The following is a 26,719-nucleotide window of genomic DNA, read 5'->3' on the forward strand; positions in this document are numbered from 1 at the left end:
AGGGTAGGGGGTAAGGATGAGGATGGAGAGAGAAGGGAAAACACACGGGAATTCCCTTTTCAGCCACACTATGCCTCCAGTGAAACTGCACGCCAAAGCGAGCACACAGAGCAGGCAGCCTGCGGAGCCTGGTGCACCCTGACCCTCCGCGGACCCTCCGAGCACGGCCCTGCGCATCCCTCCTGCTGCCTCTGCCTCATATAAATGTGACTTGCTTCACTCAATGGCAAAAACTGATCCAGGCTGCAGGTTCTGGGATGGCTGGCATAACACAGCAGCATGTTGGCAAATATTTAAATCAGACCGACTTGTGATTTTGCAGGTTATTTATCTTTTTGTAACTTGTTACTTTTCCCTCAAAATGTGAAAACACTTTGGAGCTAGAGCCTGCATGATGTTTGGATGGCAACTGAAATACAGATTTGGTTTAACATCAGAAGGCGTTGCTTCTCCTAACCGTGCACTGGCAATGCAACAAAGCTGCAAACCCTGGGTCTCTGCCATTCACATTTAACTGAGGCAAAGTTTGCAGGTAGAACAAACATCTTTTATGATCCTAATAGACAAAACCAGGAAAAGGAGATAAGGTCATTTTGGCACACAGCCCTCCTTCACATTTGAAAACAAGGTAGATCTGATTTAAGAATATTTTCAATCAGCTGTACTTTGGTGCAAAATGAGGGTGGGCAGTGCAAAGCACAGCATCAGTTCTACCAAAGCATTGCCCAAGGCAACCAAACGGAGCCAGGGTGCCAGCACGGTTCCACTGCAATCATTCCCATTGACTTCAGTGCCAATGGGAAGCATTTGACCTCTGTGTTTTGTAGAAGCAATCACAAAGGCAAGATTTTCTACCTCTGATTCATGAGACAGATCATATTCACAATTAAATGTACTGACATGAAGCATTATTTTGATTACACCATCAGACCATGACCCCCAGTCATTCCTTTTCTCATTGCTGTAAGGCACATTACTACTCTATTATGTTTTAGAAAGAATTTGCACTGTAATTACCTACTGTCATTATTATAATTTAGCAGTAACTGGTTTTAGCTGTCTCTCAATGCTGCAGACAGGTTTGTAACAGCCATTGTATTTTCCAATTGAAAATTAAATGCCTAATACCCAGATTTTACTTCAAATATCACTTACTTTTAAGCCCTCGTTCTGGTAGCTCTGCAAGATACAGTCAAGGGTCCCTTTGTACTTGTTTAAATAAACTCCATCTGCCTGAAGTCGACTTTTCACAACATCCATTGGAGTAGCAGTCCCCCAGGAAATGACTCCTAGAAAAATGCAGAGGTATTTGAACTATTTCTTCTCTATATTTCCTCGGACGAAGGTCAGTGAACTCAGAAATTCACCTCTCATCTACCACATCATATCCATGGGATTTTCCTTTCAGGGCATTCACCCTGCTCAGGCACAGGAAGGGTATTTCTGGGAGCAAAGTTCCCTGTTTCTGGAAGAAGCATTGAGATTTTGGGGGTGATGCTGGTAATCAAATGCGGGCAGCCCAGGAGGTGCTCCCCCAGATGCAAATACTTCTTCTGCCGTGCTTCTGGTGGACATGGACATGCCATGGGAGAAGCCCAAGCTGCAGGGAGCTGCTGCTTGGGGCAGTTTCAGAAAAACCGGAGGCCTCAGATAATACCGTTGAAAAGCAAAGTTTGAGCTGGGAATACAAGAGGCAGGTCCACCTCATGCAACCAGGATTAAGCTCCAAACCGCTGAGATGCATCGTTGTCCCTTTAAAGCAGCTGCCTATTTGCACTGATTAGCCTGCAGCTGGGTGGGATGTTTTGCCTCTCTGGGGAGGTCAGTGTGCAACCACAACACCTGGCCCAGCTGGACAGACCAGAGTTTGTTTGGACCTACCTGGGTGTTGGGGCACACTAAAGAAGCTGTCCAGGTGGGTCAGGGCTCTGTTTATTTGCAGAAGAAACAGAGAGAGCATTTTGTAATCATTACCTGAGCTAAGGACTGACTTGCATTTAGGGGTCTGCAATTTAGAAATGGCCAAGAAATGGGGAGCGGGTGCAGGGGAGACCCCGGACACGTAAGCGTGGCGGGGGACGCACATGCCAGCCTTGCTTTGTGTACACAGGGAAAAAAGATCAGTAACAGTCAGCTCTGCTTCTGGTGTGTGCAGGTAGGGTGCACACCCTCCTGGTGGGCAGCCAACAGGTTGAAGTTCTCTTCTGGAGGCATCTTGGCTGCCATATATCCCTGGCAATGCGATATGCAGGCTGCCGTGAGACATCCAGGGAGATGAAGGTGCTGGCTGTTTTCCTTCTCGCTGACGTTGAGCCTGATGAAGGTCTGATAACACGATCCATAAAGTTTGTCCATAAAGCGCAGGCGTGGTGCCAGGGGACCTGGCCCTGGGGGAGGAAGGTCGTTCAGCCCCATCTCCTCTCCTGGTGACCAGGAGGATGTGGTGGCCCCCAAGCCACCCCTGTAATCTGCCCTGGGAACCTTCCTTGGTTTGCCAGTGTTGTGGGGAAAAAAGGTGCTTACCTGCTACACCCCCTGCCAGCCAGACGGAGGAGGGATTAGGGGAAATGCATCCATCAGGGGTAATCCAGTCACAGAAAAATGTGTAAGGGATGAAATAGAGGCAGTACCCAGGAACATCCCTCAGAAGCATAGCTCCCATGCCTCGGTATATTCCTGCTATCCCCTCTTTCTGTAGGACTGTCCTAAAACAGTGAATTGGGCCTCGGTACACAGGAAATCCCGGAACTGTGGGCTTTGGGTTAACGTTTGCTGCAAAAAAAGATACAATCATTATAATATATTGCTACAGAACTCCTTGAAAGCCCATCGCCGTTGAACAGAAATTGCTGCCATTAGTTTTCTTTCGGAGGGGTCAACATGTAGCATGGGAAAAAAAAGAGATTTTCAGGAAGAAAACTTGCTCTGTTTTTAAAAGATGTTTAGATACATCCAGACAGATTTTCCTTAGATGCCTCCCAATAGGCATGTGCCCAGTGAGATTTCCAAATGGGTTTAAGGCTATGTGCCTGATTTTTCATGGATTTTAACCACATCTGGTGCCAAGCTGCATCTTTGAAAACCTTGACATCTTCAGAGCCTGGCCTTTCCCGTGTAGACCAAGTTTGTTTTGGAAAGGGCATTAGGCTGCTAAGCTGCATGAAGGCCTTTAAAAATAGACATCATATTATTTTATCAAAGCAATAAAAAAAAATAAATCACGATTTAACAGTTAAACACCACAAGTGTCATCATGAGAAAGGTGCTGAACTGCTGAATCCAAGCTGCTCAGCTCTGAAGCTGTGCCGTGCCTCCCTTCGGCTGTGCATGTGCTCCGGTGGGGTTTGCTGCCCGCCGGCCGCCGGCAGTGCCAGCAGTGCAGTTCAGCCGCCGTCTCCAGCAGAAGCAGCTCCTGCCTGCAGCTTCTGGAGAGGTTACGGCTGCCCACTGCCATCCTGCCAGTGCCTCCTCCTGACCCAGCGTGCCTGCGTCTGGGTTACCTTGCCCCAAACAGCCAGCGGGTTTTAAACATACATGTGAAATTTTTGCTTTTGAACAGAGGAGGGTGGAGTAACAGAGCAGGTTTATGGGCAAATATATGTGGGACTGAGCATGCAGCAGATGGGGAGCTGGCATTACAGCTGGAGCTGCTGGTGGGATCTCCGTGGGACTCCCCAGCCCAGGGACTCGGCTGTTCCTGCCCCATGGCTGCATGGGGAGGTGGCACCCGTGGCTCCTGATCCTGAGCAGACCTGCCCCTGTGTTTGTTACAGATCGCAATGCACTGCAGAGATCTGATCAATGTCATTGATAAAAAGCCTCCCCTTGAGCTGAGCAGGATGGGGTCCATCCTGAGGCAGAAGGAAGCATTTTCAGCTGAATTGCGGTGGCACACGGCAGCAGAGAGCCGAACCTTGAAGCAAAGCCATCCTAATGCTCTCAGTAAACACTGAGGACAGGCAGAGAAAGGAAAAAGAAACTCTTGCTTCCTACCTTTGCTGTATGGCTGCGTTTGCATCTGTAGCCTTATCTTTACCAGGTCCACAGGAGTGCCGATGCCCACAGAGACGAACCCTGCCATCATGCTGGCAACGGCCACATCGGTGAGTGCCGGTGCGTGGGCCGGGTCCCCTTGGCGGAGCTGGCTGAGGAGCCGTTGCGTGTTGCTGAAGACACCGAACACCACGGAGCTGTAGACGGCGATGCTGGCCAGTGGGAAGGACATGCCTCTGAAGAAGCCAGCCACCTGCCCAGGAAAAGGGACCAGAGCTAAGAGAGTGAAGGGGACTGAGCAGCGTCAACCTCAACTTGTCTATTGGGCCAGAAATGCAAATCCAAGTAGCAGATGTTTTCTGGATCCAGCCATTTGCACATGCTGAGCAAACGAAAATTAATTCATACTGCTAAGACCTGTAAAGATTGTGCAGAACACAGGATATGCTGAAAGCACAGGAACCCACGTAAAAGTCCTCCTATGGACAGCTTCTGTCCTGGCATCACCGAAGTCAGTAAAATACCTCCAGCAGAGCTTTGCCAGCAGATACAGGCAAAAGAGCCACTGTGGAGACGTTTATCATTCCAGGCCAGGGATCAGTCTTTTCCCTATAGGAGTAACCATGAGTTACCTTAGAGTTAAGCAAGAGAAGGCTGTACGGATTTGCAGGCTCAATTGCACCAACTTAATTGGTCATTATATAGCTGCTGGTGTCAACAGTGATTTTGTATAATTGCTTTATGTATTCATCTGTTTATCTATTTGCATTTTCTACCAGCACGTTTTAAGTAAGACAAAGTACTTACAGACTCATTTCTGTACACAGTGAGAACACAGTTGAGTGTATTTCCATATCCGTGTCCAGCTTGCAAACGAGTCTGCAAAAGACATTCATAAAACGTGATTAAAATCCCATGCTTCCAGCCCAGTGAAAGCTCATGCTATGTAAACAATGTGTACTTTGCTTTGAGAGCAAATCCTTCCTCGGTTGTAAAGAAAACAGAGCAATAAAATAAGATACATGTGCATCCACCCGCCTTGAACTTTGCCAGAAGCAGGGCTAAACGAGACCTCAGAGGGGTCCGTGAAGCTTTCTGCAACATCTGGAATCAATGACTGTCAAATTGCTCTGGAGTCCAGAGCAGCCACCCTGGCCCGGCAGAGCGTCACAGCAGACTGCTGGTGTGTGGTGCTGTCATTGGCAAGATCCTGATTTAGGTAGAAATTGGAGAGTGACGTGGTCTCCTTCCCATCGTGGGGGCTCTCAGTGGAGGTTGGGATGTGTTATGAAGGATGGAGAGGAGAGTTCCCCTGGGAGGCTCCCAGAGCCCTTCTGATCCAAGGTGGATTTTAAGATATAGAAATACTAAATGGAGCCAATGTAACTCAGCTTCATCTCAGAAATTCTCCATGTTTCACCCGAAAATACATTTTTACATAATTTCCAACACAGACATTTTGGTTCTGGACAGCAATGATTACGTGCCTTCCACAAAATGCCTATAAGAGCTGTAAGAAATGGCACGTAAGTCACGACAAAGCCCGTGTGCCACAACATACTCTCCCCCTCTCACATTTATATACCTACACAGATATATATATACCCATATATATTTAGATTATCTTCCATTCAAGCTGCTCACAAGTTTGCGCTAAAACCATCCTAACAAGGGATGCATTTTTGGGCTTAGAGGTGTGTGAGGAAATGGGAATGCTGTTGGCTTCGCAGGACCTGAGGCTTCAGCAACTACTTTAGGCTGAGGGCAGAGCCCATTTTTTATAGGAAAACACTCACACATGCTCTATCAGGGATGTTTTTCAGGAATGGGATCAGCATATCTGATCATATTCATCAGCACGACTGCTAGCAGGGAAGATGAAGCCTGGAGGGACAATGCCAACCTGCACTGGAGGGACGGTGCCCAGACCCCTCCCATGGCTCAACCCTGAGTGAAGCAGGAATTTTATTTGGGAATTTAAAGCCCGTAAGAGTGTGTGTCCTCCAGAGCTGGTGCCTAAGGAGAGCTTTTAGACAGCAAATAGCAGGTTGAATGGCACAATCATTTGGCCCAGAGCCCTGCAAGAGGCTGGCCAGTGGGGCACCGTGGTGGGACCCCCCTGGGGAGCGGGAGGGACCGAAGCCCAGGCTCACCCCAGGGCTCTCGGTGCAAGACACCTGCACACGCCGAGCACCACAAGAAGGCAGCAGCAAAAGCAGAATATTTACTGAGCCCTTATAAACAAGCTGGTACGTGACGATGCCGGCTGCGGCTCGCACAGCATGCATTGTGCAAGGCAGGCAGGCCCGGGCGGCGGGTGCTGAGCCGTGCGTGCCGTGACTCACACCGGGGATAACGGAGCCAGAGGGACTGGTGGGAAGGCTGGTGGCACCCCGAGCAGCCCAGGGCAGGGTGACCGTGGTACACAGCCCTGCATTCCCTCCTGGCTTCCTCTGAATGCTTAACCCAGACATTTCCATTTTGCCTCCATGGGGTTGTTTTTTTTTTTCTTTTACACAGTAACCAGGTATTTAGAGGCTCAGGTTAATACATGTTTTGAGTAACTAAGGGCAACTAAGTGTCCTCACAAACCACTCCTCGCACACATGCCCCTTAGCTAAGCTGTTAACACCCGGCGCTGAAATCCCTGCTGGCATCTCTGTCAAAGTCAACTGATACCAGTATGGATATTCCTTGGGAAAATTCTCCTTTTTGTTACGTTTTGATTAGGTAGGGCTCTTGGGTGATACCAAGAAACTGAAGAAAGTTCTGGGGAAACAAATGCAATGTGGAGGATGAAAAGTGAGTAAATGTAAAGCTATTTAGAGTTTTGCAAGGCCCTGATAGAAACAGCCACTTGGGTTTGAGGGGAGCTGCAGCGCTGGGAAGGGGGGAGCTGAAGGAGGAAGCCTGTGTGATGGGAACCTGGGGGTGGGGGGGTACGTTGTACCCACCCCACCTTATATTCAGCCCTGCCTCCTCCTCCTCCAGGTGGGGAAGGACCCCCATCCCCTGGGGGCTGTGAATGTCACTGAGCTGCCCCTTTACTGGCTTCGTGCTGTGTAAAAACTCTCCCCTTCCCCTAAATTAGGAAAGGGAACAAGTCTGCCTGCTTGGTATTCCCAGGCAACGTCCAAAGCCAAGGACAACAGAGGGGTCACCCTGACAGTTGTTTTTATAAGCACTGAGGGATGGGCTCAGTCTTTCTTGGCATCCAGACACTGGATGCTTCCCAGCAGGATCCTCTCTCAGTTGTTGCCAAACTCCCCCAAACTGGCACCGATGCCCTGACCGCCAGCCCGAGATGGGCACTGCCTTGGCAAGCTGGGCAGAGCCTGCCTGCACTGCCCATGCCCTGCCCATCGCCGGGGTGCTGCAGGCAGCCTGGCCTCAAGGGAGGTGATGCTCCCCTCTGCTCTGCCCTGGGGAGGCTGCCAGAGTGCTGCGTCCACTGCTGGGCTCCCCAGTTTAGGAGAGACAGGGGGCTGCTGGAGAGGGGCCAGCGCAGGGCTACGGAGATGATGGGGGGACTGGAGCATCGCCCTGGTGAGGAAGGGCTGGGAGAGCTGGGAGTTCAGCCTGGAGAGGAGAAGGCTGAGAGGGGACCTTAGCAATGGCTACAAATATCTACAGGGCAAGTGCCAGGAGGAGGGGGCTGGGCTCTTTCCAGTGGTGCCCAGCGACAGGACAAGGGGCAACGGGCACAAACCGCATCACGAGAAGTTCCAGCTCCACGTGAGGAAGAACTTCCCTGCCCTGCGGGTGACGGAGCCCTGGCACGGGCTGCCCAGCGAGGCTGGGGGGTCTCCTTCTCTGGAGACATTCAAACCCGCCTGGACGTGGTGGGTCCTGCTCTAGGAGAGCTGCTGCAGCAGGGGGGACAGGGTGAGCTCCAAAGTTCCCTTCCCATCCTGACCATTCCTCCCGTGTGGGATCTGCACCCCTCCTCACACAGCAGTGCTTCTGCAGCTGGTATCACCTTAGCAGCTCAGGAAAGACAGGGCTGGCAGGTACCTCCTGATCCCAGGAGAGCCAGGTGTGTGCAAGGGGGTGGCTGTGATGGCTGGGGAAGGGACGTGGCGTGGACTGCGCTTGACCCTGCCTCCTCCCCATCACCCTCCAAGGGTCTCTCCGGTGCAAACAGGACTGCTGGCTCTTGAGTTTGCCTCATGTGACAGCCCTACCTGATGCCAGCAACCAGGCTCAAAGCAGATCAGAGCACACGGGCAGAGCAGCTGGAACAGTGAAAGCTGGCCAGAGATGCCCACCCCAATGTACAAAAAGCGAAAGGTACAGGGTCTTCCTCTATCTCTGCATGAATAGCGACAGTCAACTTGGTTGAGTCAGGCTGTATTGGTGTGTGATGGGCTTGTCTGCGTCATGCTAGCAAATATCTTCTTACATCTCTAATTCCTTTCCTCTGAGGAATAATTGTCTTGCAGGAACAGTAAATACTGCATCTCATAGCCCTGGGATAACAACTTCAGCCCTCCACCTTTGCAGCGCTGCCAACACTAGGAAAACAAGCAAAAATGCACCGGCAGCAAAACAAATATAGTTCCCCCATTGCCCTTTGAAAACTTGTCAGTGGCAAAGTTCAATAAAACATTGGCAGAACTGTTCAGCAAACCACACATTAAGTAAGGCCAGGTTTAATTTTCAGCATTAATCGTCACCAGAGGAACTTGCACGTTACCAGCCAGTTCTTTTAGTTTCGCATTCAAAATCAGCATTGGAGAGGAAGCAAGTCTATGAAAACATTTCTGCCCTGGCTAAATTCCCCCCTGGGGTGACGGGGGAGGTGAAGGTCTTTTGAAGCGTCATCTCTAAAGAGAGGCCACCTCCCCATCAGTGGGGTTTTGGGTGGTGACATCAGAGCACAGTTCAAAGTGGTTTACCTTGATTGTGTCCAAGGGGTGGCCCACGACCACGCTGGCAGCTCCTGGGGATGACAGAAAAGTATTACACAAAACATTGAGGAAGCTTTTGTGATGGGGAGCGATGGGTTTGTAGGAGAGGAGGAGAGATTTCCACAGGAACAGTGGTACTGGGCCAAGCCAGAGCAATGCTCCCCGCAGCGCCCTTTCTCTAACAAGAGGTAAAAGCTGGGCAGAAACATTTGCACATTTTTCCTTGAACACCCTCCTGGACTCCATCAACTTTACATCTCAAAGGCATCTGAGCAAGAAGAGAAGGTGTTGTCTTTGTGTGTCCTGTCCACAAACAACCCCTATTGCGTGCTTGTAAGCCCATACAACGTTTTAGCCTCAAAATGGTGAGATTCAGGTTAGCTACAAGGGAATGCTTTATCCTGGCTCAGATGGAGATGCCCTAGAGCTGACTGCTGATGGGACATGTGAACCCCCATCTTTTTCTGTTTGAAGAGCAGTTTATATAGGTAGCTGTCAGGGATGATTCAGGTAAAGAGGATCCTGCTCTGTATTGATCTCTACATCCAGCCTCATTCCCCATGGCTCTCCGGGAGAAACTGGCCCGTGCCCCCTTCCCATCCTGCCCACCTACCCACGCTGCTCACTGCCAAGGAGGCCCTGTGGCCGGGCAGAGCACAGCTTGCTTTCCCCGTTCTCCAGGAGGAAGGAGCAACCCATGTGCTGTGGCCAAGATACAGTTTTGTGTGTTTGCTGCAAACACCACGGGCAGTTTTTAGGGTGTTTGTGGAGATGGTGGGTAATTTGTGCTGCTGCTCCATCTGCAAGTCTCCATGCAAACCAGTATCCCCAAGTGCTTTAGAGGTGACATAAAATTTCTCACTTGTAGTCAATTAGGACTGAAAAGAGCACCGTGTCCTTGGTCAACACATTATGACTTGACTCAAAAACGTATTATAAAATGTCCCCTCTCCTCCTGGACCTTAACCTGAGACCCCCTGTGGTCCAGCGCTATGCATGAAAACTGGCCACTGCCACTGACGCCACGATGGTGGCTGCCACCCACTGGGCCACGCTGTCCCACCCGCGGGGTGTGCAGCAGGAGGGGCAGTGGGGCAGAGGAGTGCCTGCGTGCTGCACAGCCTCTGCAGGCTGCAGAGATCCAAAAAACAGCTGCTCACTTTTGGCACAGGTTCTGGGGTTTTTGGGAGTCAGTTAACCGATTAACCTCACCTGGCTGGCCAGGACCCGTCAGTCACCTCACAGCCCCTTCCCCAGCCTGGTGCGAGGGGTAGCCTGGGGTCTGCGGTGGCCCCCCTGTCCTGCCGCTCCCGGGCACCCATCCAGCTGTAAGCCACATCACCGCCCCCCCTACGGATCCTCACGTTTCTTTTTCTTTCTGCTAGCTGTTGTCCCGGGGTGTGCAATCAGCATTCTCAGCAGACCGGATCGATACCCCTGCCTGGCCACTAGCCTGTAGCGGGACGGCGGGGTCACAGCCAGGCGGTGCCTCTCGCGGGGGGATGCGTGGCCGGGGGACCCCGCGGTGGCTACGGCGAGCCCCTCCTGCTCGCCTCCGAGCCCGGCGGTGATTCCTGCCGGGAGAGTGAGGGAGGGAGAGAGAGGGAGGGAGAGCGAGGGAGGGAGAGCCGGAGGGGGCTGGGGCCGGGGGGGTGGGAGGTGGGGGGAGCTCTGGCAGCCGCCCCCACTTCCCTGGGCGCGCAGCAGCATCAAGCGTACCGATACTTAAAGTTTAAGTATCCCGCCCGTGGAAACCGGAGTAAACTGCACTTCTGAGCCAAAGCGCAGCAAAGCGCAGCAAAGCGCGCACCCGCTGACACGAACACGCCGGGGGGCACAGACCGTAGGTGACACGCGGGATTTAATTCCCACGCACGTTCCTGTGCCCCCCACCCCGAGCCCACAGCATCACTTACCGCCCACCCAGCCCGCCGCGAAGTCCTGCAGCTGGAGGCTGCCCATGCTGCGCTGCCGAGCCCGTCCCGCCCGGCTGGGGGTCCCCACTGGGCAGCGATCCCCTCCGTGTTGGGGGTCCCCACCGGGCAGGGGTCCCCTCCGGGCTGAGGGTCCTCACTGAGCGGGGGTCCCCGCTGGGCTGGGGAATCCCTCCGGGCAGGGGAACCCCTCCGGGCAGGGGGTCTCTCTGCGAAGCGGTCCCCTCCGGGCAGGGTGTCCCCACCGAGCAGGGGGATCCCTCCGGGCGGAGGGTCCCGCCAAGAAGCGGTCCCCTCCGGGCAGGGGTCCCCACCGAGCGGGGCTCCCCTCTGGGCAGGGGTCCTGCACGAAGCGGCGCCCTCCGGCCGCGCAGCCCCGCCGCCCGTGTCTCCCGGCCCGAGTGACATCACGCACCGGGGCTTAAAGGCGCCGCGGCGGGGAGACACCGCCCGGGCTGCGGCGGGGGCGGGGGGGACAGCGGGGACCGAGGGGCACGGCTGGCTGCCAGGTAGCGGGGGTCGGACCGGGCTCCCCTTTACGCCGGGGTTGGAGGAGCGGGGCAGGCAATTTTCTTATCCCTCTCTTACCTGCTGCTCCCGCACTCCTGTCTTTCCCAGAGTCAAGAGCCCTGCTCTGTTTCCTTCCCCTTTCACGCAAGATATTCCTTTTCACCCTTCTCGTCTGTTTTTTTTTTTTTTGTTGTTGTTGTTTTTTTTTTAAAGTCTTTGAACTGGGCAGCCAGAATCTCAAATGATAGGAACAAACCAGGCACTCAGCAGTGTAAAGATATTTTCTGTTTTCATCTCAAACCCTCTTCTGGCAATTCCTAACATATTTTTCTGATTGACACTCAAGACTGGGCTCTCTTTCTCAAATGGTAAATACCTGATTCTGAGCCTAGCCTGGCTGTTATGCCACCTGTGTGGCACTTCCAAATAGTAAATCTAATGCCTTAGCCTGAATGGCCCCAGCCACCAAACAGCAGGACATCCTTCTGGCCCTTCACCAGATCACTGATACCCTTGTGCTCACCAACTCCATCAGAAAAGTCCTTTTGTGCTACAGGGGCATGGCTTTGCTCTCCAAAAAGATGCGCTGGCCCTTCACCACCATATGTATACATCTGTCTCATCTGGCTGTTGTGTAGGGCAGCTCAAAGTGAATTTTGTTCTGCAGAGATCAGGTGTCTGCAGACAGCAGTTCCTTCGATCAGTTTTGGAGGCTTTCTAAAAAGATTGGTATCGGGTTTGCTACATTGCCTTCCCAGAATACCAGACTGGGGTTTGTTGAAATGTATTTTGTCTACGTATTCTGGTAACTACAGAAAATGTTGATAGTTCATAAACAAGAAATCCTGAACGCTGAAATACTGGCTGAAAAGATAGATATCTAATTTATTAATTTTTAACTTAAATAATTAGTATTCTAATTTCCATCAATAAATGAATCAAAAAGACCTTAAAACAATGTCCCCTTTTGTGCATGCACATACACACAAGAAACCTTATCACCAAGTTGGCTGAAGGCAGCTTTTGTCTAGAAATTGCTTATAGAAATGTGATATTAGGAGCACGGTTATCGGCTCAGCTAATCTACACCTGAAACTTTAGATTTTTCAATGTGTATAACAATGCATGTTCTCCATGAGGAGGGTTTTCCTCAAGCAGCAGGTCTTTAATGCTGCAGAGTGGGTTTCAGGGGGGCTGTGGTCCTGGATAAATCTTGGAGACAACATGTGTGCACAGGCACTGTGGAAATTTGCCAGTTATTTGTTTTCTCAAATTAATTTGCTTTTTTCTTTTTAGAAGAAATGTGACTCCATATATACAGTAATACAGAAAAAGTCTTCATGTCTCATGCGTATTTTCTTGCGAAGCCAGAAGAAAAGCTGGCTGAATGAGGTAATTATTCATTAATCATATGAATACTCTTTTACTGCGAGTACACGATTCCATGCCAGATTCAGAACATCTGCTAACTCGGGGAGAATACTGGAAATGGTCTTGGTGGTCGAAGCCAAATGTTACGGAGACTTCACTGCAAACAGCTCCTAGCCTAGAAGAGGAAGGTAGAGAAGCTAGGATGGGTACAGCAGGTGACCTGGGGTGCCCTTGCAGGGTGGACACAGGGTGCAGGACACCAACAGCTCTTGCTATCAGCTGCTGTTAGCAGCGCCCACAAACCTATCAACCAGCCCCAGGGCGGGCAGAGACCTGTGCACAAGCTTGGAGTGGTTAATATCTATATTAATATACAGTTGGGCCCCTCCGTGCCCTGCTCCTCTGTGGTTTGTGAGGGTGTGTTTGCCCCTAAAGTGAAGTGGCCGCAACTCAAAAAGTGAGTTTATCCCATCGGCTATGGTTTGTGAGTAGATGAGGCACTTCCACAGAGGCTGCAGCACCTCATGGTTCTGCACAAGTGAGCCTGTGCCGCTGCTGGGCTGGCTGCAGGCTCTTTGCCGTGGTGCTGTTATACTGGAGTGAACTGGGACCCATCAAAGCAAGGGAGGACTCCCCTGCTTCGGGCAGCAGCACTAGCAGGGGTGTCTTTGCACTCAGAAAGACCTTCCAGCTTGCTGCCAAGCCATGCCCATGGGCTGAGAAGCTGGTGGCTCTTCTCTTCAGCCAGCAGTGTCACCAAGCCCTGCACACAGACCCCCATCCCCCGGCTGCCGAAGGAGCTCCTTGTGCTGACAGCAGGCAGCAGTGCCACAGGGAGAACTGGGAAGGGACCCACCCTCTCCGCTGCTCTGCATCCCAGCCTGGGCTTGTAGCCACTCACAAGAAGTACTGGTCAGAGGGCGATGAGTGTGGTTTCAATTAGGAATGAGGAATCCTCTTCCTCCTGCCAAGAGGGGGAACAGGGAGATTGTGTTATCCTGAACACTCTTGAGTCTGCTTCCTCTTCAACCACAACCCCACTGTTTTGCACTACACCACACTCTTTTGACCAGCTTACATTCTTCCCACAACAGGTTTATAATGCTACCGATAAAAGGGAAGCGATGTCCCACCATCTTACCAGGAGACGTATATTTCCTCTGTGTGAGCACTGCAGTGTGGGGACCGGGGCAGACTCTGTAGCTCATGGTAGATTCACACTTAACTGCTTTGGGAATTAACAAAATGACTCAGCAGGGACAGAGTATGCGAGAGATGAAAAGGGTTTATAAATTTCTTGTCCAGCTGTAAAAGATTTCTGGGCTAGGATGCATTTCACTGGAAATATAGTTGGCACAAGGATAAATTCCCTTTAAATATTAACCTATTAATAACACATAGTGGCTTAAGCTGCTGGGCAAGATAGAAGTAAACCAACATTAAACCTCGCTGCTGCTACCAGTCACTAGTCGTCAGGGTCCAACGCTTGGTGTCTCTTTGAGGGCTGAGTCCCGTGAGCAGAGGCCAGTAAGTTGGGAGGCAGTGTACACCAACACCCTGCGGCAACGCACGAGCAGTGATAGAAGGGCAATGTCACAGGCTATGGCAATCGGGCAGATCCAGGCAGCGGGAAGACATATCAGGGGCCACACAGCAGAAATAGTTATGCCCTCCAAGAACTACTGAAAAAGCTCATTTCTGTGGGTAGAAAAACATGAGAGCTTTCTCTGCAGGCATGTGCGTGGAAGATGGATTAGGAACTACGAAGACACCAGAAACGAGCATGGAGAGCCCCACTGTGAACAGCTGCCAAGCTCTTCTCTGCCCTTCCTTGCCCAGGACCTGGGTGGATTTTACTGGAGGAATAGTGTTCCAGGAAGAATTAGGCAGTGAGGGGAATCCTTTGGTCTTTTCATCACCCATTTGCTCACGCACCCATATGCTTATACAGCAAACGCCCCTAACAAATGCCTGGAGTAGCTGATGTCCCATAAGAAGATATGTCTCCAGACCTACAGGCAGGACTCGGCTGATGCAATTGCACAATGCTGGAGCTGATCTCCTGGGACAGGCTGCTCTCAGCCAGGAGATTTCCAAGTTACATCCAACATGTCCCCCTAGATCACAGCCAGGCTGAGTACCAGCCAGCAGTCAGGGCAAGTTCCGCAAGCGGCTCCTAGCACCGTCCAACTTCACCTGAGGGCCATGAACAGCCCTCTCCAGTGTACCGAGGTCTTCCTCTGCCAGTTTCTGAAGAGCAGGAGAAGCAGCAGCACCTGGAGCCTGGTGAGCTGTAGCCACACTCCCACCCAGGCAAGGCTGACCCTCCTGCAAGCCACAGAGGTTTTGGCTGAGAGGAGCCAGCTCAGTACGGACATGCTTGAAGCTGAGAGCAGAGCAAGGCTGCAGCAGGCGGTTACAGTATGGAAGAAAAGGCATTTTTCTGCCTCCTGTCAGGAGGAGACAGCCAGCTGTGACTCATGCTCCCTGCTCCCATCCCCCGGGTTCATTTTCGACACAGCAGCTATTGATAAGACCTTGAAAGAGCAGGAAGTTTCCCTGGCAGAGGCAGCTGGGAGGGCAACGTGTGGTTATACTGCTAATGAGCCTAAGTGGAGCACTTTGCTCAAAGGCATGAACAACTTTCCAAGCTTTGACTGTATCATCAACAGCCGCCAGCTCCCAGCGCTCAACTCGGACCCAACACATTTCATGGTCAAAGGGACACCTTCACCAGCACCACCATTACATTAATGTCGTTACAGGGAGAGGAGAGAGAGAGCTGCCAAAGAGGAGATCAAGGGACAGGTTGATGTTCAACCAGATCAGAATTCAACAGCACAAGCTGTGCTGCCTGCAATAGCAATGTGATGGTCCCGGGAAAAATACTTTCCCAGATCTCTCCGGGAAACATTGACTCCTGTGACCTGCTCTCCTACACATCAGACCCTCCACACTCTCCCAGAGGGAACTGGGGCATGTGGAAAGTGGTTGAGCAGGGAGGAGGTTTTCTCCAAGGTTAGAGACAGGAATGTCTCTGGAGACTACAAGCAAGATGCAAGCTCAGGGAGCTTCACGCTCCATCAGGCAAGCATCTGCAACAGCCACTCCAAAGTACTTGCACCACAAATAGCTGCAGGAAAGATCCTGCATTTGCTGCCCTCCGACCCACCTGTGGTTGAAAGGCAAAGCCCTGCCCAGGCTGCTCACACTCTCTTTCTAAACCCGAAAATGCTCCAAGTATGACCCTGACAGTGACCTCCTGATGGACAAAGGTCCTCGTAAAACGGCCTTGGAAGCTTGCCATGCTCTCTATATTTTCATTTCTTCGACAACGGTTAATGTTTCAAGCAGAAAATTGAGCAATTTTGGTCAAACACATGAATGAGAAAACCTGAGCCTTAGCCAGCTTTTATTGGAAAACAACAGTAGAAACATGGAAAAAACTTTGAAAGGTGTGTGTAGCCCTAAGAGGTGTTTGTCAGCTGTAACGGTTGTCCTGCCCTCTCCAAGGGTGGAGGGGAGCTGGGAGGACTGGAGCCAAAGCAGGGTCCATGAGGGTGGGCAGGAGCAGAAGCAAAGGGGAGCAGAAGGGGAGGTGGAGGCAGGAGGCAGGGCACAGGTCTGCAGGGACAAGACGTGAGAAGGTCCTGGAGAAAGGGATGGTGGTGGGGAGGAATCTTCTCAATATTTGAGACAGTACTTGTCTCTTTGAACGTCACGTTTCCCTTCTGCAGTTGTCTGCCTGAGCTGGTCATCTCAGCACCCTTGGGCATCGAAGTTGAGCTGTGGCTTGGGATCCAGTGGGAACCTAAGCTCAGATGTACATGTTTCCACTACAGAAATCTACATTTAGGTAAAATTATTCCCATTCTTGGCTTTCAGGACTTGTGTCAAGTCAGACACCAGACAGAGACTCACCAGATGAGGTCAGTTCTGTTTGGTCTCCAGCTTCATGTGATCAAACCCCTCCTACTTATATGCATATGCTAAATACCACATCTGTAATAGCAGCACATGAAAGCACAGCTCCTCACGCAAACCCCACTGGCAATTGAAAATTACAATAAATCATTCTTTTCAGCTTGTGGAAGCTGGATATCTAACTGCCTAGAAATACAAATTTGGACCTTGGCTTTTGTAAATTGCCTTGAAAATCTCAGTAATTGTAATTTAAGTATTTAGTCCTAAAATGTAGTTTGAATGGGGTTTTGAGTGTGTATGATTGTCTTCAGCTCAATAGTTTCCTCCGTGTTTGCCCCTCCAAACATCTTTCCACCCTTTTTTCTATTTTTTTTTTGTTATTATTTTTTTTTAGGATTTTGTTAGGTTGCCAAGCCCAGCTGGGCTGGGGTAGAAGCTCGTCATCAGGGAAAGAGGAGCAGGCTAATTTTACAAGGTGAACACTCATATTTGCGTGGAGACATCTCTGCAATCAATAACATTGGGAAGAAGAATGGCAAACAAGAGGGTCGAAGTGAGATCTTCGAAGTTGCAAATACTAAGCAGAGTGCTTGAAAGCTGCAGGAAAATTTACATGAGAGAAGCAAACACCACTTCTTTGTTGGCAACAGTTTGGTTAAACAAGCACAGTCAGACGGTTTCTCATTTGTGTTAATGGAGAAGAATCCTTTGTTTGTGTTCAGTCCCATTGATTCCCTGCTCACAATGTCCTGTTTAAGCTCCATTAATTCACTGTGGAGCCTATAGGAAGAATTTGCGTTCATCCTTGCTGGCAGGACCCGCAGCATCAGTGCTGGTGAAAGGAAAAATCAAGACAGCAGCTGAGAAGGGCTCAGATATGAAAAATCAGCAGTGAAAACTGGAAAATTAAGAGGGGAATCTTGGGTATGCTGAAGAAATCCTGGCAGTTATCTGAGCCAGGAATCCGCCCTTTGCAAACTTTTTCATGACAATTGTCTAACCTTATAAATCAGGACACATAGAAGGTCCCTCTGGAGGCTGTAAGTCCCTCCTCAAAGGCCAGTAAGGCAGGGAAGAACACCGCAGCTTTAGCTGGGGCTGGATGCTCCTTGAGCATCTTGGCTCTACCAGCTATTAAAGATGAGAAGCACCTCAAACACTACCGCCTTTCCCTCGGACATGTGTGGGACCTGCCTTAGTGCTCAGTGAGAGGCTGCGGGATTAAGAGCTACCCATCTCCAGCTGCTTGGATAACCAGGGAAAGCAAACACGCTGGAGCAAAGAGCCAGGTCTTCTGCTGGGCTTTAACAGAATGAAGCTGTAACACGTATTTCAAAGAAAAAAATAAAGTCAACGTAATGCTGGCAAATCCAATTGCTCATCAGACACAGTCACACTGGCGACCAGGTAGTTGGGTCTCAACAGCCTGGGTGCCATGAAGGGTCACCTTCCTGCACACCAGCATCTGGTGCTGGGTTTTGGTGCTGCCATGGGACACGGGGCTGTCTCAGCACTCGTCTCCCCATGCTGGGCTCCACATAGGTCAGGCTGATGGGCCTTCTAGCAGGGGCTGGGGCTTTGTGTGGATGCTTTTCCCTCTAGAGGTACACCATTCAGAGCCCAGATGTAGTCCATCAATTTTGCGGGATCCATCCAAAGCTTATGGAAATGCTTGTTCCTCAAAATGTGTTATTTTTCTAAGTGGCTCATGACTGTGCAGCCTTGCTGTCATTTCAGAGTCCCCATCGGTGTGACCACTACCAAAAGGAAGTTACACACCAAAACTTCAGCTGCAGCCTGGAGCAGCGTTTACCCAGTGGATATTTATTGCTGCTGCAATGCTGACTAATAACTTAATGGTGTAGATCAACACCTTTCCTCCAAAATCTGTCGAAGCAACAGAAACAATTTGCTGCAATATATTTCCCCCAGCAGCAAGAGTCGCATTTCTGTCCCTGAAAGAAGCCAGACGCCCAAGGAAGGATTTCCACCTAACAGCCGCTGAAGATTTGATAATATTTGGGCAGACAGTGCCACCAAAAGGAAACATGATAAACTGCCCAGGCTAAAAATGTCTTTTGCTGGTGTTTTTCGGGCAGTTGCCATGCCTACCCTCCCTCCACAGACCTCTGCCTTGTTCCCCCATCAGCTCCCCAGACGGTGCTTGGGTGCATCAGTCTCTATCAGAAACACACACCGCCCTCCGAAGGCACCGGGGCTGAGAAATTAGTGTTGTAGTCATTCCGCTAAGGGAGAGTCTCTTTTTAGCCTAACAGCTACACATTTTTCCAGCCCTATACAGTACAATCTTACAAAATTGCTTGAATACTAAATTGCAACACATAGAGAAATCTTACTCTTTGAGAGTTTTTACATAACGTATTCCCCTACATTCTGCAAAACAATGCTTTATTTGCTTGTGATGACCTGGAATATTTTTCTCATTTTGTTTCAAAGCAGGCACTACCAACAAGAAATTAAAGGTATTCGAGCGTGGCTGGATGGGAGTGGGCGCTGCGGGCGCTGACCTGGCCCCAGGACACAGCGGTCACGGTCGGTGGCCTGGCTGGCCACAGCCACATCGCCCGCTCGCCACGGCTGCCACCCGCCTGAAGCCTGGATCTGCCGGGGAGGGATGAGCGACTTCACATCAAGCTGATAGCACAACTGCAAGTTTCTCTTCAATTAACAAGAAGCCAGAATAACGGTCCCCATTTATAGGGGAAGATGGATTAAAACGCTTCTCGAGGCTGGTTTTCCCGGCTCTCGCGGCCGGGGTGGCTGCAGAGGGTGCTGTTAACCTGCGTACACCCGCTCCGAAACCAGGACTCAGCAGCAGGACAGACCCCGCTGCAGGCTGGGTGAGCCTTCAGGGAGATATTTAAGGGGTTTACTTTTAGGATGTCAAGTCAGGCTCTGCACGGACCTGTCTGCTCCAACCCCACCTGAAGACTTTCATTGAATATGACAGAGAAAGGCTGGGTCCTGTTGGCACATCCCACCCAGCTGCTTTGAGTTGGGAAAAATCTTCAAAAAAACATTGTTCTTGGGTTTGCTACTGGGCGTAGAGGAATCTTTCAAGCCCCTGCTGGGTTTCAGCATGCCCTGGGTGTCCCCAGACAGGCATGTTTGCGGAGGACAAAGCCAGCAAAGGGAGTTTGGTGAGACCAGGCTAATTGCTTGGAGCAGAGCAGACAGGATCAGTGAGCTTCACACAAGTTGTGTTTTCTTTGCTGGTGGGGGAGGCTGTATGTCTGTATTTCTTTTTAATCTGCTGATGAGGAAACCACAGCTTGGCCTCCCTGCTCTGCTGAAGTATAAAAATAGTCCTTTATCACTGTCCTAGGGATCCTTGTCCCTTCCCAACATTTGAATTTCATTAGCGATGAGAACAGCAGTTGTTATTTATTTTACCAATCTGAAAGTGACGGGTTGGTTTGTGGGGAGCCACCCAGGCACAGTGTCAGTCCTATCCTCGTGGCTGAAGGCTGGAGTTCTCCTGCAGCATCACGTCTCAGGAGGCAGTAAAAAGTATATCACTCCTTTGGTATGACCCAAAGCTTCATTTTCTGTTTTCAAAGGCAGCTTCTTGCCCTAAGTAATGATAAAACCAGGCTGTGCACCCACCACCAAACGCTGCCTTGTGCCCTTTCCTTTGATTTTGCCTAATTTGGAGGAGATCGCTGCCAGGCTGAGAGCACACTGGAGGTTTCACTGCCACGCTTGCGGGGGGCACCAGGTCAGGGCAGGGATGAGGACATGGATGTGGGTGGTGGGTGGTGGTGGGGGCCGTGAGCCCTCTCCAGCCACTAGACATCTTGGAGGAGCTTTCACAGCACTCAGCAGCTGAGATCATTTTTTGAAGATGGCTTTTAAATCCATTTCATTTCAGCATCAAATGCACATGCCTTGCTCATCATCAGCTAGGCGATGGTTTAACAAGCTGTTTTCTTCTCTTAAAAATCCTTCCATGGTTTTGCTTCTGGTTGCTCTTGGGTTTCCTCTAATCTTGCCACTCCAGCAAAGGCGGCTGCAGCTCTCGCATGCCTCTGCTCTGATGCAGACCACCTTGAGGACCATGGTTTTCAGCATTTGGCTACCACCTATGCAATTCTTTTCCATACACTGAGTACACGCAGGTGCCAGCTAGCAGATGCAGCCTACAGACTCATCTGAAGGGGCCAAGGGCGCCCTTTTGAGTTGGGACAGTGATGTTTTTACATATAGAATATTGTTACCTTCTTAGGTTCCCTGTGGAGTTTTTTTGGGGGGTCTGGGCTTTTTTAAAGACTAGTTCCAGGATTATTTCTCTGGCTTTCTGCCTATACCTATCAGGAAGAGTAGTGTCAGAGGAGTCAGTCCAAAGCTGACTGCATTTTTGTTATTGCTGTTGCGTGAGGATGGGAGGAGGAATAGACACTGGAGAATGAGGGCAGGCTGGGGCTGTGTGGGGAGGAGGCAGAAAGCTCCTTTTTCCAGCCTCAGCATCCCTCAAGTCCTGCCTCTCAAACCACGGCAGTTTGATTGTAAAAAGGCAGAGAAGGAAGGTAAGAGGGAGAAAAACGTTCCCAGCGAGGGACTTACAGGAAACATCAGAAGACTAGTTCCCCAGTTATCCCAAGATCATCCCACTCCATCCACTGCTGCTGCTCAGTGGAAAAACAGTGAAAAATCTATAAAAAAACATTCCAGAACTATGGTGCATGTGAAGGCAAACAGAAATTTTCAGCTTGTTTTCTTACCCCATGGCTGCTTGCTGCTGCACAGTGTTTTCTTTAGTCTGTGTGACCCAAACCTCAGAGCTGCACCTGTAGGCACCATGTCCCGATGTGCTTTGACTTCATCCCCTTCACTCCTCAGCTATCCCGGCTCCAGCAGCGAAGGCTCTGGGGAGCACAGAGGGAAATACCTGGAGCAGGTAGCGCTGTGGCTGCTTGCTGCGAGCCCCAAAGTCACACAGCTGGTGCAATTTATGCAATTAGCAGCGTTAGTGCTGTTAGCACACACCCATGCTGGGGCCAGGATTGAGGAACCTGAGCTGCTGCTGCTCCCTGCCAGCTCACCTCCAGCATGGACCTGCAGCCTGGGCTGTCTCCTTTCCTTTCCCTTCTATGTGTTTTTATGGTTCATTAAACTTCAGAATTTCTTGATGGTCCATAAGAAGGATCATTCTCATCTCTGTCCCCTCTCTCCCCCATGAGACAGCAGCAGTGATTGCTAGGAGAAAAAAAAGAAGAAGAAGAAAAAAAAAAAAGTAATTTGTGGTTTTTTTTACCCAACTATTTCCTTGCTGGTGATTCAAGAGTGCTTCAGCTCCTCTGGAGTTTTCAGTAGTTCCTTCTCCTGTCTGTTTTCTGTGATAACTCAGTCTGAGAAACATCTGCACCCCATCAGGAGCAGCTTTGGGTACATAAAGCTGAATACAAAGAGTAAAAATGTTTGATGGCCGAGTCACGCTTTCATCCAGGAAGCAATCTGGCAATCGACACAGGGTCCATGGGGTATCCAAGCTGAAAAACAGGTTCGACCCTTATTTCTAGCACACCACTGAAGCTACTTACTCTGTTAAAATACTAAAGCTGCTATGAATCATACCTACAGCATGAAGAAGGCAATGTCTTCTGTCACTAGCAATGTCAGCTTCCTTTCTAATAAAAATCACCCGGTGAAGTGCTATGGCAGTGCCATCACCCAGAGAGAGGGCTTTTGTGCCCAATTTCTAGCTGCTACAACAATCAACTTCACAGTTTTTTCCTAAAAAGCTGGAACAAATTGATGATAGAAATCTGATTCGTTGTCATGGGGCTCCAGGTAGATCTGATTTGGGTCAACTGGGGGCTATTTGGCAAATTACCCACCAGACAGCAGTGATGTGCCAGCTGTGCTTTGTGGTTAATCTCTCATGGCTGTATATCTGAATCTTATATATAGGATCTTACATATATAATCATACAATCTCATTATCTTCTTGTGGCTGTGTGTCAGAAGCCAGCACGGTGCTTTTTAGGGACCACAAGCTCAGTGTGGGACCGGCAGGGTGCGTCTCCATAGGACTCGAGTCTTGAGATCCACGTTTTCCCAGGTGCTAGGGCATTTCCATCGCTTCCTGAAGAAAACTCACAACTATGCACACAACTATGCTTATTTTTACATACAACCTGTTCATGCTTTCTCTGGGCCCACCTGGTTTAACAACTTCTTTCGGAAAGCGTGACTCTAAGGTTGAAGTCTTTGCAGGCTGAGGAATGCTTCAGGCACAAAGGCTGACCGTATTTTACATCCTCATCTGCTGATTTTCTTAGTCTTTACATGAACGTAGTTGTAAGATTCATGTTCCTACTTTCAAGTGAAAGCACAATCAAAGAAATCACATCCAGCCAGCCAGGGTTCAGGCATGGCTGAGGAGGGTAATAAAATATTTTAAAAATGGAAAATGTTTTTCATGCTGCCTATTGCTGCAGCTGACAGCGCATTGCTGAGAGCGGGGAGGAGATTCCTCTGAATTTAATAGCTAGGGCTTAGATGGATAACTAGAAATAAATCAAGGCAATCATAGACCAGAGCCAAATGGTTTGCAATGGTGTAGAGAGAGGATTGTGGTTTGGAAAGCACAGTGATTAATTTGTTTTCATAGAGTAATTAGCAATTAATCATTTGGCTAATGATGCTATATTATGAATTAGTTATAAACAGACTTCAGCCCAATCATAAGGACTCGACTAGATCATTTAATTGAATGTTTATTCTTCCGAAAGTGCTGCACAAGACTCTTTTTTTTTAGCAGCTGAACACATAAGTCTAACTGGAAAATGGCACACATTTAAAATCACTGGCTGCTAAAGATGCCTTAAATTACACCGTGTTCTAATTAGGAGGCTCAGTGGTGTATCCATAGCTGAGCTTGACCTCTGTGATAATGCCAGTTGTTTAAGCATGTAATCATTCTTTTACATCAGAACCTCTTTCCTAAGAATATTGGTATTAAGGTTGGTTGTTGTTTTTTTTACTTCATCAGATGAGGGGGCCTAAAATAAACATTCTTCTCTAAGCCAACACATGACAGCATTAACAATGAGTTGAAAATAAAATTGCACATAATACGCTGTTTAGAAGAATATCCTCAAAGTTGCTGCAGAAAATACCAGCTGTACATAGCAGACTAATACTTAGCAATTCAAGTTCCCCCTTGGGGGTACATCTGCCAGATATAAATATTAATGAAAGAGAATTGTGACAGAAAGATTAAGATTCATTAATCATTATTATTATCCAGCATCAGGTGCTAACGGGGCAGCTGCTTGGAGTGAGTTACCGTCACCTTGACCTAGCACACACATTCGTGAGGATGCTGTAAGAAAATGAGGTCTTCAAAGGAAGCAATAAGCAGGCTTCTGCAGGAGTAGGGAGCAAACGCAAAGTGTGGTGGCTGTGGGTGTGCGCCGGGTCCCTGGGACGATGTGGTGGGACAGGGGCACGGCCTCTGGTCGAAGCAAGTGGCACCGCAGCCACTGTCTCAGCATCGCCGGGGTGATTCCCTCTGCTCTTGCCTCTGCAGACGGGACCCACGCTCACCCCACACGCTGACGGGAACTCTGCTGTCCAGGGAAAATACAGTCAGAGAAACCAGGAAAAGCTGCAACTCCCATGCTCCGGTGGGATGTAGAAGATTTTACAAACTTTCCCATCTGACACGTTGTTCAAACGCTCTGCAGCTGTCAGAGCCCTATTGTTCAGGTTTATATTGTGTTGGGGGTTTTGATGTCTCAGCCATTGCAGAGCTTTCGAGTGGGAAAGAGAGGCCACTGCGTCCTGTCCTCGGGCTTCCCAACCAGGTTGGTGTCCGTTTTCACAGCCCTTTGTCCAGCCAGGCAAGCTTAACTCCTCGCTCCCAGCCACACTCCCTTTGCATTGCATGTGTTGCCAGTTGCCTTCAGATCTTGCTCCATCAAGATTTCCCATTTTAGCTGCTTTGACTTGATAATTTTGCTCAGCCCTAGCCACCGTGGAGCGTGCTTGCTCCTTGGTGCAACTGCAACAGAATCAGTTTTGTGCCACCTCTCATCTTTGGCATTATTTTTTTCTTCCCAGCTAATAACACAAGAAGGTGCCCCGGTTTCACCCCAGACCACAGGCAATTGCCACGCGGGTTGCTGCGCCCCAGGCAGTAACTGATGCACGAGAACACCCTGCACAGGAGGGAGGTGCTCAGAAAAGCAGAAACACGCTCATTCCCCTGCACAATGTATATATTTATTATAACATTAACTTGGAGGACTCCCACAACTCAGGTGATCCTGTTGTAAGGCTGTCCTGGGGAATTCATTTCTCCATTTATATTTACCAGTAGCAGAAACTAGCCCAAGGACACCAGCCTCGATAAAAGACTGCTAACTAAAACACATAGCACATGCCGTTTTTCCATGTGTGAGAGGCTAATGATCACTGCAGAAGTCAAGATAAAGGCTACATAACTTGGATCAGGTGCTGGCCTTTCTGCCTTACCCACACCTGCAGATCCCATCAGCCTGCCTCCCTGGGAAAGGCGAAAGTGCCCCCAGCAGCCTGGGAGCCTGGAGGGAGTTAATGAGAACTGGTAGCGCTGGGGCAGGGACAGGGAGATTTATGGGGCATTATGTAGGTCAGTGGGCTATTGGCTTTTTCACCATCCGTTCCCATCTGTGTCGTTAGCCCAGAAGGATTACGGGCAGGTCCAGCCTGCGCCTCCATCCCAGCGCAGCTTTCCTCATTGTGTGCTGAGGAACAGTCACTCTGGGCAGATGCCTCACTCAGGTTCCACGCACACTCCTTCTGGTGAGGATTAAGATATAGCTCTAGATAGATACAGGAATGCATCTCTGTGTCATGATAGGCTAATCAAATCTGAGGGTCCAGGTGTGACGCGAAGCACAGCTGCTTCCCCTCCTGATGCACCAGCTTCCATGTGGAGCAGTGGAGCTTGCATCCCTCACTGCTTCATCCCTTTGTATTTCCATTTATTCCCCCCGATGCTTAGCATTCAGCACAGCCTGCAGGCACTACCTTCAGCCGATCCCTGTTCTGCAAAACACAGTTCCTAATATCTGCTGTGGTTCGTAAATTGCATTTGCAAAGCAAAGAAGCCTGGATTAGACTGTCTCAGCAGGAGGGCTCTGTGGTTCCACCATCACTGGGCTCACCCGGTGATGTGTGTGTGCTGGTTTTTGTATGGGAGGTGTATGTTCGAGGTATTCTCTAATCACTCACCATAAATACAGTTCTGAATGGAAGCCAGGTTGTTCCATATTAATGAATCGCTTCCATTCCTCCCTGTCACATCGTTGGGAAGAGACCTGTTTAAGCTTCTTTGTTTAATGCTGGGTTCTGCTCCGCTGTGATAAGTGCTACTTGCCAATAGCTTCATTTCTAACAGAGTTCAAAGTAAAGTTATTAAGTCATATATGTCGACGTAGTCGGGATTTTGGAGAGGAAGGAGAGCTTAGCTAATCACAGTCCTTGGGGCAGGATGCATAGCAATAGAGTTAAACATCGGTGAGCTAATTTTCTCCCTAAAACAGCATGTGGTGGAGTTCAGGTTTGCCAAGGGAACGTTCCAGCCTGCTGCTCTGCACCAGAGGGGGCGGCTGGAGGCCCAGCCCCACCTTGCTGAGGCTGAGGGGGGGGGTGTCTTACTGATTTTAGGAAGCTTTACGTCTAGATCTCAAAGGCCCACCGTGTTTTAGTAAAGAAGGCCTCTTGGACCTGATCTCAGAGACACATTCCATGCCCTGCAATGTCTGTGTGAGTCTTTTTATTGACTTTGAAGTAGGTTTTTCCCTAGGGGTACACAGATGAACAAATACTGTGACTAAGCCCTTTCCCCCCTTTCCAAATGAAATCTAACATCAGCTCTTGAGAAAGAAGAACCTGTGTTATAAGAAATCCCCAAAGACAGTGATGGTCATCACCACTTTTCTTATCAGAAGGCATCTTTTGCTGTGGTTTGTTTTGTTTTATGAATTAAGTTTGTGAATTCAGGAGATTAAAAGCTTAAATGGGATCAATGAAGACTACACAGCATGCATCAAAGTAATTGCAGAT

At 49.7% G+C, this 26,719-nt stretch overlaps 1 protein-coding gene across 7 annotated transcripts in view; it reads right to left on the bottom strand.

Moving 5' to 3' along the window:
• SLC25A48 (solute carrier family 25 member 48) overlaps positions 1 to 21,515 on the bottom strand; it is a 34,790-nt gene extending 13,275 nt beyond the window's left edge. For 2 of the 7 annotated variants that reach the window (XM_080398478.1, XM_080398479.1), the window contains exons 1-5: positions 8,892 to 21,515; positions 4,801 to 4,872; positions 3,994 to 4,246; positions 2,524 to 2,772; positions 1,156 to 1,289 (exon numbers count right to left, since the gene is read on the bottom strand). In XM_080398478.1, coding sequence (XP_080254604.1) covers positions 1,156 to 1,289; positions 2,524 to 2,772; positions 3,994 to 4,246; positions 4,801 to 4,872; positions 8,892 to 9,149 — 966 coding nt within the window. In that variant the 5' untranslated portion in view covers positions 9,150 to 21,515. Of the gene's footprint in view, positions 1 to 1,155; positions 2,773 to 3,993; positions 4,247 to 4,800 lie in introns of those variants that run through there. The other 5 variants (XM_080398481.1, XM_080398476.1, XM_080398475.1 and 2 more) reach the window with 5 other exon arrangements.
• Positions 21,516 to 26,719: the final 5,204 nt, after the last annotated feature.

Source organism: Falco punctatus (assembly GCF_963210335.1).
Source record: "Falco punctatus genome assembly, chromosome: 8".
In the NCBI taxonomy this organism is placed as follows: domain Eukaryota; kingdom Metazoa; phylum Chordata; class Aves; order Falconiformes; family Falconidae; genus Falco; species Falco punctatus.